The sequence below is a fragment of the Sceloporus occidentalis genome, unplaced genomic scaffold (assembly GCF_023333645.1).
Source record: "Sceloporus occidentalis isolate IW3139 unplaced genomic scaffold, rSceOcc1.0.p SCAF_5, whole genome shotgun sequence".
Classification (NCBI taxonomy): domain Eukaryota; kingdom Metazoa; phylum Chordata; class Lepidosauria; order Squamata; family Phrynosomatidae; genus Sceloporus; species Sceloporus occidentalis.
Genome location: NW_028316985.1, coordinates 188,240,191 through 188,253,238, shown reverse-complemented (window position 1 = coordinate 188,253,238; position 13,048 = coordinate 188,240,191). Strand labels below are relative to the sequence as shown.

General features: G+C 50.9%; 1 protein-coding gene across 13 annotated transcripts in view; it reads left to right on the top strand.

Annotated features, from left to right (window-relative positions):
• The window catches only part of DCTN1 (dynactin subunit 1), a 73,125-nt gene that overhangs the window by 52,940 nt on the left and 7,137 nt on the right, over positions 1-13,048 (top strand). For 8 of the 13 annotated variants that reach the window (XM_089526481.1, XM_089526476.1, XM_089526480.1 and 5 more), the window contains 12 exons: positions 1,675-1,866; positions 5,597-5,794; positions 6,159-6,372; positions 7,383-7,461; positions 7,769-7,928; positions 9,527-9,631; positions 10,019-10,210; positions 10,683-10,799; positions 10,922-11,074; positions 12,009-12,169; positions 12,290-12,458; positions 12,853-12,921. In XM_089526481.1, coding sequence (XP_089382607.1) covers positions 1,675-1,866; positions 5,597-5,794; positions 6,159-6,372; positions 7,383-7,461; positions 7,769-7,928; positions 9,527-9,631; positions 10,019-10,210; positions 10,683-10,799; positions 10,922-11,074; positions 12,009-12,169; positions 12,290-12,458; positions 12,853-12,921 — 1,809 coding nt within the window. The remainder of the gene's footprint in view (positions 1-1,674; positions 1,867-5,596; positions 5,795-6,158; positions 6,373-7,382; positions 7,462-7,768; positions 7,929-9,526; positions 9,632-10,018; positions 10,211-10,682; positions 10,800-10,921; positions 11,075-12,008; positions 12,170-12,289; positions 12,459-12,852; positions 12,922-13,048) is intronic. The other 5 variants (XM_089526483.1, XM_089526479.1, XM_089526475.1 and 2 more) reach the window with 1 other exon arrangement.

Genomic DNA, 13,048 nt, shown 5'->3' with positions numbered 1-13,048 from the left:
ATGGCAGAGGGCTGGACTTCGGTGGCCCTTGAGATCTCTTCCATGATTCTATTAGCTCATTCCATATTGGAAATAAGAAGTTTACTCAGGTATACCACCTCATGGACCACCCTTATTGGCACTCCTGCAGAGGTTAGTGGGGCAAGGATGCCCTCTGCAGAAACCAGCCCAAGTTCTCACTCTAATCACGCTCTCAAACCGTTTGCCTGGGACTTTCCGCCGCCCCTCAGAACTTGCTATGAAAATAAGCCAGCCTTTTCTTGCCTAGCTTCCAGCCAAGCAATTAAGAGGTCACTTATAGTCTCCAGTAACATATTTTGTTGGAAGGTCCTGAGCACACATTGAGTTTTTGGGGTCCTCTGTGTGGATCCAAAAGGCTTGTTTGGTTTTCAGTGGGGCTGTGAGGTTCGCCTCTCCTGCCATTGCTGTTTGACGCAGACTTTGAAACCATGGAGAGGGGACTGCCCTGCTATCACCATCCTGGCCACATGGGCCGGAGTCAGCCATGCCAGATTGCTAGCTCTGGAAGCTCAGACCTTCACGCTGCTGTTGATCCTGGCTGGACCAGGGGCTCCCGACTGCTGGCCTGTTCCCTGAGATTGGTCAGCAGACCTCTGCATGGGCAAATGCTCCCAGACACGATGGGGAGCCCTGTCTCTGGCTGCTCAGAAGGCCTTTCTCCTTTCTAGCAATGACCCTGTATGGATATAAGAGGCCCTATACCCTATATTTCAGCACCAAGGTGGAGGCTGTTTTATTCCAGTGGCTGGTGAGAAAGAAGAGGAGCCCTTGGCCTCAATCTGACCAAAAACGGCTCCAGACCAGCGTCCATCTTCTCGTAGCAGCCCACCTGGTGCCTCTGGCAAGATGCTCATGGACCAGCACCTGATTCCGCTTTTTGGTGCTGCTGAAAGGCTGAAGCTGAGCCAGCGTAGAAGTATTGTTTTTAAGGACAGGTTTCAGACACAAGAACTGTTGTTTGTTTGTTTATTTAAACATTTCAAAACTACCCTTCCGTCATATGCAAGGATACTAAGGTGATGTAGAAATGTAGCAGAACAATATAATTAAAACCATCAAGACATATAATCAAAACAGTTTGATCTTTTTAAAAGGGAAAGTGGAGGAAGCATATCAAATTTTAAGTACCTAATCTGATCTGGTTCCACCACCTCCAAAAAAACACACAACATGTTTTGATTATATGTTTTGAAGGTTTTAATCGTATTGTTCTGCTATGTTTGCACATCTTCTTGGTATCTTTGCATATGAAGGAAGGAGTTTTTTTGAAATGTTTTAATAAATAAATAAATAATGGTTCTTGTGTCCCAGGGAAGCCTAACAAAAAGGTGTTCAGCTGTCACATAAACAGTTGTGGTATTGGCATGGGCTGCTGCACCACTGCCATCTTCCCAGCCCTTTTCTACCCAGCAACCTGGGCTCCCATGCTTCTTGCCCATGGGTTCTGGGATGTGGGGTCTCTAGTTGATGTGACAGAGACCTCACAGATGTTTGTGGATGACCTCATGTGAGATTCTCCACTCCTGTGGGGCTGCATGGGCCGTGCAGCAGTATCATGGCACCAGAGAGCTAACCAGATGCCTTGTGGGCAAAGGCCCTGCTGACCCTCTCGCTTTCTCTCCCCTTCCTTCTCTCTCCCCGGCTGCCTTGCAGCCCACCCGGAGCGCCAGTTCCGCAGCATCCAGTGGCACCGCGGGGCTCTCCGGCTCTGCCTCCGCGTCGGCTGGCGAGATAAGCAGCAGCGAGCCAGGCACCCCGGCACAGACCCCGCTGGCCGCCCCCGTGGTCCCTTCTCCCGCTCTGGCCTCTCCGGTGGCTCCTCTGCCCATCCTGTCGCCCACCAAGGTAAGTGGACCTTTCTGTTTCTTTGGAGCACCAGTGTTGCTGGGGAACGTGTTGACTTGGCCTGTCCTGTGCTGCTTTCCTGGTGCTCACAACTTGATTCAGGTGGAGCAAGTGGCAATGGCTTTCAGAGGGCCACCTGATCAAGATGCCAGTCGGGGTTGTCACGTTGTCCCAAGGGTGAGCCTTCAGACTGTCTGGCCCCAAATCCCACAGTGGGCACAGCCACTGTGTGGGTGGGTGCCACACGGGCACCATCTCATCCGAAGGAGCTTTTTCTTGGGCCAGAGCCTGCATCTCCCTCGTTGTTCATTGTGTGGCTCAGGACCTGCTCAAAGGTGAGAGAGGAAGAGGGCACACAGCTTGACCGGAAGCTGCTGGTCAATTCTTTACTTTTTATTTATTTCCAGGATTTATAACCTACCTTTCTCCCAGAACGGGATTCAAGGTGGCTTACAATAGTTGAAAAAGACAGAGCTAAAACATTGATTACAAAGGTTTATGTGGGTTTTTTGTGCTATGTGGCGATGTTCTAGAAGAGTGTATTCCTGACGTTTCGCCAGCATCTGTGGCTGGCATCCTCGGGGAAGATCTCTGAAGATGCCATCCACAGATGCTGGCGATTTCTCTGAAGATGCCAAAGTCACAGATGCTAGTGAAACATCAGGAATAAACTCTTCTAGAACATGGTCACAGAGCCCAAAAAACCCACAAAAAACTGGATGCCGGCCATGAAAACCTTCGACTTCACATTGATTGTGAAGTTAAAAAATAATTATATACCACCAACCTTAAAACATAGGTTAATAAACAGCATAGTTATAAACAGTTAAATCATTTAAACGGCACACCACATTACTCAAAGAAAATTCAGCCACCAAATGCCTGCCTAAATAAAAATGTCTTCAGCTGCCAACCTAATTTCCCTTGGCAGGGAGTTCCACAGTCTGGGAGCAGCCGCGGAGGAGGCCCTCTCCTGAGTCCTCACCAGCCGCACTTGTGAAGGTGCTGGGGCTGAGAGAAAGCCCTCTCCTGCCCATCTTAGAGCCTGGGCTGGCATGCATAGGGAGGTACGGTCCTTCAGATAGTCTGTGCCCAAGTCAAGGCACACGGGAAAGGCCATTATGCTTTCTTTGCATGGAGCCTCAGAACGGCCCTCTGAGGCAGGATGCTGTCCTTCCCACCTGAGAGATGGCAGCAGCAACAAAGCAGTCGAGGCCATTTGGGCAGCCAGCACAGTCCCTCTCTTCCCCGCAATCTTTGGGGCGTTGTGAAGGTGCCCAGCTGGAACCACAGCCTTTTCCTTTTCTTGATGCTGAAGAGGCGAGAGAGTGAGGAGGAGGCCTCTGGTATCTAAAGATTGCCATGGCTCTTGTCGTGGAAGCCTCAGTCCCCTCCTGGAGCATGCAAATATTGGCATAAGATTAGCAATAATAATAATAATAATAATAATAATAATAATAATAATAATAAATTTACTTTTGTGCCAGTTAAGATATGATGCTCCACTGAGCAGTTGGTTATCCCTAGGCCTACACGCAATGATCAGTTTACAGGCATGTGTAAGAACCCTACAATCTAAGCACTCTGTGAACTCCAAGCATTTTGTCCATGAAAAGCAACAGCTGCAGTGCGCATGCGGGCTCCCAAAGGCCAGAAGGAGCGCCACCTCATGGAAAGGAGCTGCCACTGCAGTCCTTCATTGAAGGTTGTGCGCTTGTCACCTGGGCGCTGCAGCATGTCATTTGGCCCTTATTGGCACACTTTCCATTTGTGTCATGAAGCGGGACTCTTTGGTTCATTGATGCCAAGAGACCAGAATAAGAGTTAATACAAGTGCTTGTGTTGGTGGTGGGGAGGATGTCCTTCTCTATGTTCAGAGCTTGGAAATGTTATTTATGGTGGTTAAGGTATGATTATTTAGTATTTTATCTCATGTTAACAATACTAATGCAGGGGTCTAAGGGTTTTTTTAATCTTTTAAAAATAGAAAAACAGGCAAAGTTAGTCTCCCTAACCCCAAAGCTGACCCTCAAAATAACATTTAGGGAATAATGAATAAGCATAGGGTCCAACCTATCTAAGGGAGCGCCTACTTCTGTATAATCCACCCCACACTCTCAGGTCCTTTGGGAGGAACTTATTGCAGCCAAAAAAGACCAGACTAGCTGCAACCTCCCAGAGGACATGCTCCGCAACCGCTCCCAGATTGTGGAAGGACTTGCCGGAAGAAATCTGTCAATCACCAACCCGATATCTTCAAAAGAGCTATTAAGACGGTACTCTTCCGGCAGGCCTTTCCGGAATAGTTTTCACCCAGCATGAAAGAACCCCTCACATATGCTGCACATTTTATATTATGCCACTACTTGCCTGTTGTTATTGGTTTTAATAGTTTATTTAATAGAGTGATTTTAATAGTAATATGTTTAATTCTTTTTTAAGGGGGGGGGGCTTATGATATATTGTGTCGTGTATCGGAAGTTTTTATACTGTAAGCCGCTCTGATTGCCTTTTGGTAGAAGAGCGGGATATAAATAAAAGTTTTATTTATTTATGAAGATGATTATAAGCAGTGCTTGTTGCTCCTCTGCCTGGTGTTAGCATAAACCCTCCCCCCATAACCCCTCCATCCTTTGCCCCTTGGGGCAGAATTGTTTGGGGCCGTCCCTTTCCATGGTGGGGCATTGCCTGGGGGCCCTTCCTTCTGGTCTTCGTAGGAGTGCTGGATTAGGCCAACAGACAATTTAAATGATACAGGGAAATGATACAGGTAGTGACAGAAACCAGATGCTGGCTACCAGGAACCCCAAAATATGTTATTGTAATATAAATGCATAGTGTTAATAAGAATACACGATTCTCCTCATTCTCCAGTATGCACACAATGTAGCTGTAGCATACAATGCCATAACAGGGTGACTTTCCTTACACAGTATATTATGAAGCAATTCTGGGTGGTAAGCTGCCACTCTTCTGTTACCTACTCCTGTTCCTAGTCAGCCCCTAAACCCCCACTGCCCCAGAGTCCTTTTGCCCCACCCTCTCACCCTTAACAGACTTGCCCTCTCAGCTCCTTAGGCTTGATCTCTCTTTTTGGCCTCCTCTTGCTTTTCCATTCTCCATGCTGCTGCCTCCTCCATTGCCCCCTCCCCAGCTGAGCCCCTTTCCCCATAGCTTTATACTTCTGCACCATTAGCACATGTTCCTAAGGCCCTTCCTTATTCCAGTTTCACACAATGAGACAGGAATCCCATTATGGCTAATGTTTTAGTATGTTAGTTCCAAACCCTGAACAGCTTAGTGCTATGCTTCTATCTGTGTCAGATAGGCAGCTGCCCCTGAGGAGACAGCAAATTCCTTGCTATTTGCAAGTCAGACAGAGAAGCGTAACAGCAGACCAAGTGAAACTGGACAAGAAATGTTTGAGTTGTTTTGAAAACCCCCAAATTCTGCAGTGTTGGTTCCTTTGTCCTTTAGCACAAACTCTTAGTGGGATGCGGTGTGATTTGAGTGCATGGGCCACTTCTTCTAAGAATGTTTATTCTGCTCAAAAGAACTGTTCAGAGTGGAGTTTACAAGTGAATACAGGAACACCAAATGTTTGAGACCTTGAGAGAATAGATGGGAATTTTGCCCTTCGTGGCTGAGAGAGTGTGGCTTCCTGTGAAAGGCTCCAGGCTGGGCAGTGAAGGGAGCCTTGTCTCACCCCAACCCTGCCTTTACCTCATAGGAGGAGGAGAACTTACGGGGACAGGTGCGAGACCTGGAGGAGAAGCTGGAGACCCTCAAGATGAAGCGGAACGAAGACAAGGCCAAGCTGAAGGAACTGGAGAAGTACAAGATCCAGCTGGAGCAGGTCCAGGAGTGGAAGAGCAAAATGCAGGAGCAGCAGGCAGAGCTCCAGAAGCGCCTGAAGGAGGCCAAGAAGGTGAAGGGTCTGAGGGCTTGGGGCAGGGGGAGCAAAGCTTTTTGGCCCCTGGAATGGTCCAGCTGGGGGGGTGGAGGGCTGGATTTTGCAGACCTCTCCATGTGCCTGGGTGGGCCCTCTTCCATGGGGACACTGCTTTCCTCTTCTCTGGAAGAACCTGGTAGCTCATCACAGCCCCATCACACAAGGGACTACAGATCTGGGCCTTGGCAGAGGCTGCTTGGTGCCTTCCTTGCCCCTCTGATCTTCTCCAGGCCTTGCATGATATGAACCTCCTTTGGCCTGTGAGCCAGGAAGGTTTGCCTGAGGCTCCCCATATCTGACCATCTTGACTCACCGGATATGTCTGCCTCTTTCTCCACAGGAAGCCAAGGAGGCCATGGAGGCCAAAGAACGCTACATGGAGGAGATGGCCGACACAGCCGACGCCATTGAGATGGCCACTCTGGACAAGGAGATGGCAGAGGAGCGGGCTGAGTCCTTGCAGCAGGAGGTAGATTCTCTGAAGGAGAAGGTGGAATATCTCACTATGGACCTGGAGATCCTGAAGCACGAGATAGAGGAGAAAGGTGAGGCAGGTGGGCACTCTGGAAAGCGCTGCCAAGGAAAACGGCATGTGGACAATCGCACCATTGAGCACGAGGATACATCTTACTTGGGGAGGGGGTTTCTCCAAGAAGGAAGAGAAGGAGATTAGAGCACCAAGACTGAATGAGTACAGCCCCTTTGTAACATTAAAGGCAGGCTGTCTCATACGCCTTCCCCAGGAATGACCACGGTGGGCCAGTCTCCCATCCCTTGCTCAGCCAGGCCTCATTGTGCCTACCAACAATCAGGTTCCTGCTAGGCTTTTTCTCCCCTCCCAAATAAGAGAGAAGCACACTCTTTCTGGATCAGCAGGTCCTGGGGTTCCTCTGTGCTCAGAAAAACAGCAGCCCTGGTGCCTGAGCAGGAAAGAGGCTGAGGGTAGATTGATGAAAACATCAGCAGATTCCATGTTGGGCATCATTAGGGATGACAGTTTTTGATGTGTGTGCTGTCCAGGGTGGTTCTGGACATAGTTCATGGTCAGATTGACGGAACTCTCTACTACAGGATGTTGTGATGGCCACTGGTTAGGGCTGCTTCCTAAGGGGGCTGGACAGATTCATTGAGGAGGAGGTTATAAGTGGCTACTAGTCAGGATGGCCACACATCATCTGTAGTGCCAGAGACAGAGTGCCTCTATCTACAGTTTTGTGGAGAGCACAAGCAGAGGGGCATTTGCCCTCACAGGTGGGCTTCAAAGAGACCTTTGCTTGGCCACTGTGGAAACAGCAGCCTGATTCATCTGGTGTCTATTTCCCCTTGTGCTCCCCCCCACCAATAAAGGAGCCAGGCAAAGACATGGTCACTAGGCTGCAGTGGTCACCCCCATGTAGCAGAGCAGGAGGGTCTGGATCCACCATAGCTGGGCAGTTTCACAGCAAGAGGGTGGCATGTGTGGAGATACCCATAGGTCTGGACGGAGCCAGCAGGAAGCTTGCTTTCAAGAAAGTGGCACTGCCTCTTGGAGAGCTTTGCTATGTGTTCCTCCCCATACTTCCAGGCTCAGATGGTGCTGCCTCCAGTTACCATGTCAAGCAGCTAGAAGAGCAGAATGCCCGGTTGAAGGAGGCCCTTGTGAGGTAAGGCAGATGCAAGGGAGGTGGGGAGGAAAGAGAGTAAGCCAGCAAGCCCCTTCTGCCTGGGCCCTTCCCTTGCTTTGATCCAGGCTGCCCTGCGAGGGTTCTTGGTGTGGCAGGAGCACTGCCCGGCCCCAGAGAGGCCACTGCTTTCTTTAGGGTTAGGGTAGAAACTCGGCCCATTGCCTTTCCTTCCCACTGCCCCCTCAGAGCAGGGGGCATTACTCTTTCCTCACCCAGCTTGGCCCTCTGGTAGTGCTTGGCACCCTGGGTCCTGGCAGTAGCTCTGAGCACACTTTTGCCCTGACAGGATGCGGGACTTGTCTGCCTCAGAGAAGCAGGAGCACGTCAAGCTCCAGAAGCACATGGAGAAGAAGAACACGGAGTTGGAGGCCCTGCGCCAGCAGAAGGAGAAGCTGCAGGAGGAGCTCAAGCAGGCCGAGCGGACCATCGATGAGCTGAAGGAGCAGGTGAGCTGCAGGCAGCAGGGCAGCGTGGCTTGGCCTCTTCCACCCAACCCAAGCCTCCTTCCAGAGAAAGGCCTGATCTGGAAGGACCCTTGTTTCTTCCCAAATAGTATTTATGGGAAAGCCATACAACATTGTTGTATTGGAGACCTGCCTTGTCTGTGTCCTTGTCTGTTTAGACCTTGGAAAAATCGAGAGCAGGCACAGTGCTGTCTCTGCACACATAGGCAGCTCTAGAGCTGCTCTTTTGTGCTTCCGACAGTTTTTGATGTGTGTGCTGCCTTTTCCTCCTGAGCAGCTTTGATGAGTGGTGAGAGAGGGGCCAGTTTCTATGCCTCTTTCCCTGTTCTGCATCTCTGGTTCAGCTGAGGGCCTTTTGTTGAAGAAAGACAGCTGGAAGGAAAGAAAAATCTACCTCTTCTCTTTGTCTGCATCCTCTTCCCCAGATCTTCCCCCAAGGAAACCACACACACTGGCACTGCCCCCCCCCCCCCCTAAAAAAGCATTGCAATTTAGGGATTGATGAAGCTTGTCCTCAGGCATTTTGGTTTGCTGCTTCCTTTATCATCTTCTGCTTCCAGACTCCCTTTATCTCTTTCCCTCTGTGAGCAGAAATCCTTCTAGTACCGAAGGCTGCAGCACCTCAGGCAAATGGCTTTGAAGGAGAGGAAGGCAGGAGTCTGTAGAAATGTGTTCTCTGTGGTGTGTGTGTGTGTGTGTGTGTGGGGGGGGTGCTTTAGTAATCTGCAAACAATTTGTGCATGCCCTTTCCCCACCCCTGAGGAGCAAAAGAGCTTTCCATATAGGGAAAGAGAAGGGAAGGGATTTCCGACTAGCTGCTTCCGCTACTACAACAGAATCACTACTAGTAGTAGTTTCTGCTTGTGGATGGTTGGAGCTCAGCTGAGTGGTTGGGCTGACATATAGGGTGCTGGTGGCGGGGCTGAGGCAGTAGAAAAATGAATGAGGAAAAAGAATGGGGGGGGAAGGAATTGCCCCCCCTTTCTTCACACACATGGCTACGTCACACCTGCCAGTGGGTGGAATGCAACTTTGCATGTTGTCAGATAGGTGGAGTGCAATACCCTCCGCTGTGATGGAAGTCAGTCAGTTCTGCCATATGCCTCCCACCAGGAGATCAACAGGTGGAGAGTGTCAAGAGCACCCCACCTGGATGCATCCCATGTCCAGGTGCCACATTTGTGCCCAGCTTTGGGGTGAGGAGGGACCGGGAGGCTGTGAACCTCTTTCACTCAAGACTCAGGCACCCTTCTTTATGGTTGGCTGGGGGGAAGATGGGTGGGCCACCCCAGCATTAGGGAGCAATGACCAAAGTTCCAGCCCTTCTTCTCTAATGTGGAAGAATAAGGGAGCAGAGAGAAAAATTACATAGCCCATAAAACTGTTTGTAGGATTAATCCGGGGCACTTGCAGATGAGGTGACTCCAAACTCCCTGCAGTGATAGTCAGTGGAGGCTCAGCCCTGCTTTCAGAAGCAGGTAGACTTTGCTGTGTTGGGCAGTTTCAGGAATATGGAGGTCATGAGTTCCCCCCCTTTCTGATGTCAGGGTTAACCCCATTCCCTTCTGCACTTCTCCCAGGTGGATGCTGCTCTGGGGGCTGAGGAGATGGTGGAGACACTGACAGAGAGAAACCTGGATCTGGAGGAGAAGGTCCGAGAGCTCCGCGAGACCGTTGGGGACCTGGTGAGTTAAAGAGAAAGGGAGAGAGAGAGAGAGAGAGTGCTCTCGCAAAAGCAGGGGAGAGATCCTGGGCGGATTGTGTGCTCCCCGACCCCACGGTGCTCAGGCGGTCCCAGGGAAGCCAGCTGGAAGTTGTCCTGACCCATATAGCCACTCTCTGCCTGCAGCCTGTCATAGAATCATAGAGTTGGAAGAGACCACAAGGGCCATCCAGTCCAACCCCATTCTGCCATGCAGGAAATCACAATCAAAGCATCCCCAACAGATGGCTATCCAGCCTCTGCTTGAAGACCTCCAAGGAAGGAGGTCCCTCTTGTGTCCTCTGTCTTTCTTACCCTTCTGCTCATCCAGGGAGTTTCTTGAGAACCACTTTTTTCCTGCTGCTTCCAGGAAGCCATGAATGAGATGAATGATGAGCTACAGGAAAATGCCCGTGAGACGGAACTGGAGCTGCGGGAGCAACTGGACATGGCGACAGCCCGGGTCCGTGAGGCGGAGAAGCGGGTAGAGGCTGCCCAAGAGACAGTGGCTGACTACCAGCAGACCATCAAGAAATATCGTGAGCTGACCGCACACTTGCAGGTACAAGGGGGTGCATCTAAGCGAGTGGGTCTTAGGCTTGCAGGGCTCCAGCCCCTCAGTCCTGCTGTGTTCAGAAATATTTGGCCATCAGGCTTCCCTGGAAAAGAGGGCTAGAAGTGCAGGGACAAACATGGGAGACTGTGCCCATGTAGATGTCTGTTGCCTGGAGGTCCTAGTGGAATAGTCAGAGAAGTTAAAAACAGATCTTCCTAGCCTGCAATTCAGGCCTAATGCTTTCACTCTCACCTTCCCTTGAGTAATATTGCTTCTCTTTCCCCACTGCAATTGGAGGCAGTTTGGGACCAGAGATTGGACATATTCATGCAGAGGTTCCAGCACAACCACCTCCAAGTATGCACTGGGTGTGCCTTCCTCCTCCATGCTCCCACTTGAGTCATGCTTCTCTCCTTCCCCTCCATGGTCACTGCCGGCATCTGGCACAACTGAAACTTGATTTCTCTCCATCTTCCAGGATGTCAACCGAGAGCTGATGAGCCAACAAGAGGCCTCAGTGGAGAGACAGCAACAGCCTCCCCCTGAAATGTTTGACTTCAAGATCAAGTTTGCTGAGACAAAAGCTCACGCCAAGGTATGGTCCTGAAAGGTGCGCATGCGTATGAGCGCAGAGGCAAACTCTGCTGTTTCCTTCGGGGACGCAGAGAGCGCTGAGGGTCAGACAGCCCTGTGACTCCACCCTGGTGTCCCTTGCAGGCCATTGAGATGGAGCTGCGCCAGATGGAAGTCCAGCAGGCCAATCGGCATGTCTCTCTCCTCACTTCATTCATGCCCGACAGCTTCTTGCGCCACGGTGGAGACCATGACTGCCTCCTGGTGCTCCTCCTCATCCCACGGCTAATTTGCAAGGTAAGTGGGCAGAGAGCACAGGGAGCGGGGTGTTACCTGGCTTGCCTGGATGTTTGATTCAAAAGTCACAAAGCTGACCAAAAAAGAGGGGATCCCCTCACATTTCTTATGGACAGAACAACAAGGTCTGAAATTTTGTGCCTTAGTTGAAAATATTATTTAGCTTTTCTCCCCGCCTTTTTTGTTTGTTTGTTTCTGTTCCCCCTGCTTTTTTTTTTTTTTTTTTTTTTTTTGTTGTCATTTTGTATGGACTCCACAGAGTGACACTTGTGGCTAAAGAAGATCCTGAGCTGAAGTCCCAAACACTGCAAAAAGGCTCATTTTTCAAAAGCAAATTTTGCCAGACTCTTAAAGTGTGCTTTAGTTGAATCATATGTATCACATCCCAGATTCTCAACAACTCAAAACCCAGTCTGTCTGGAGGCCTGTTGTGTCATCAATCATGCTCCACTCCCCATCGCAAATCTCCCCCCCCCCCCAAAAAAAAAACATCTTCCCAAAACTGACCAAGATCTCTGTTCCAGTGCTGCTGTGGGCATTGCAGAGGGAGCAGGGATGCTTAGTGTCACTGGGAAAGGCATTGTGGAAGGAGACAAGGTGTTGTTTCCACACTCCACATGGTGCAAAACCGTGGAGTCAGTGGCTTACAGAATGGCGCAGCTCTTGTACATCCAGGGAGTCCTTGTGCCTCATGCCCAGCCCCAAATGAACTTTGACTTCACAGGACTCAAGCAGACAGAAACCCAGAGGTACCGGGTGGATGTAGGAAGCCCTGGGAAGTGCGGTTGTGGCTCTCAACCCCCCCCCCCCCCAGCAAATCCTGGTGCAGAATATAATCTGCTTTTGAATTGCAGTTGAGTGTTGGGGTGAGGAGGGCTGAGGGAAGTGATGTGCTGAGCCTGCACCTCTGATAGCTGCTTCCTCTCTGGAACAGGCTGAGCTGATCAGCAAACAGGCCCAGGAGAAGTTTGAGCTGAACGAGAACTGCGCAGAGCGCACCGGCCTCCGAGGAGCACCAGGGGAGCAGCTGAGTTTTGCTGCTGGGCTGGTGTATTCCCTCAGCCTCCTGCAAGCGACGCTGCACAAATATGAGCAGTGAGTAGTAGTGCCTGTGGCAGCGGACTCCAGGGCCAGCCCTGTGAAAGGGCCCTGTGGGGCCCCTGGGCTTAGACTGATGGCTGGTGCTTCCCTCCTTCCCCCAACCCACCTGCCTAGGGCCTTGAACAAATGCAGCGTGGAGGTCTACAAGAAAGTGGGGATGCTTTACCCCGAGATGAGTGTCCATGAGAGGTCCCTGGACTTCCTGATTGAACTCCTGCACAAGGATCAGCTGGATGAAACCGTGAACGTGGAGCCCTTGACCAAAGCTATCAAGTACTATCAGGTGAGGAACGGAACAGGACAGGGGGACTACCCTGGGAGGGCCCAAATTGTGGCCACATCATGGCCTCCCATTGCCTGGTGCTCAGGATAAGCCCCCCACCCCTGCCCAGACCTGGTGCTAGGGGAAGCCAAGGAGTCCAGAGCAGCTCCTGCAGCAGGAGCCTTTCTGGGCCTGGTTCTCAGGGTGGTTCCCCAAGGAGCCTGGCCTGCAGCCCTGGCTTCTGGCTTGCTGTGGTTCTGCTTCTGTGATCATCTGCACACCATCCTGAGCAAAGGATCAACAGATAGGAAAGCTGTCTGGCATTGTAACGTTCTCTTGGCCAGTGGGCAAAAGTCAGTTGCACTTGCCCAGAAAAAAGGCCGTCTCACCATTCAGCTGCCTCTTTCCTCTCCAGCACCTGTACAGCATTCACCTGGCGGACCAAGCTGAGGATTGCACTATGCAGCTGGCTGACCATATCAAGGTGAGTCCTTGTTTTGCCCGGGGCTCTGGGGAGACTACCTGTCTCTACTGCAGGAGCAACAGCAGCAGCAATGGGATGTTGGATACCTTCTGGGGTTCCTTCAGACTCTCTCTTGGGACAGACAAAG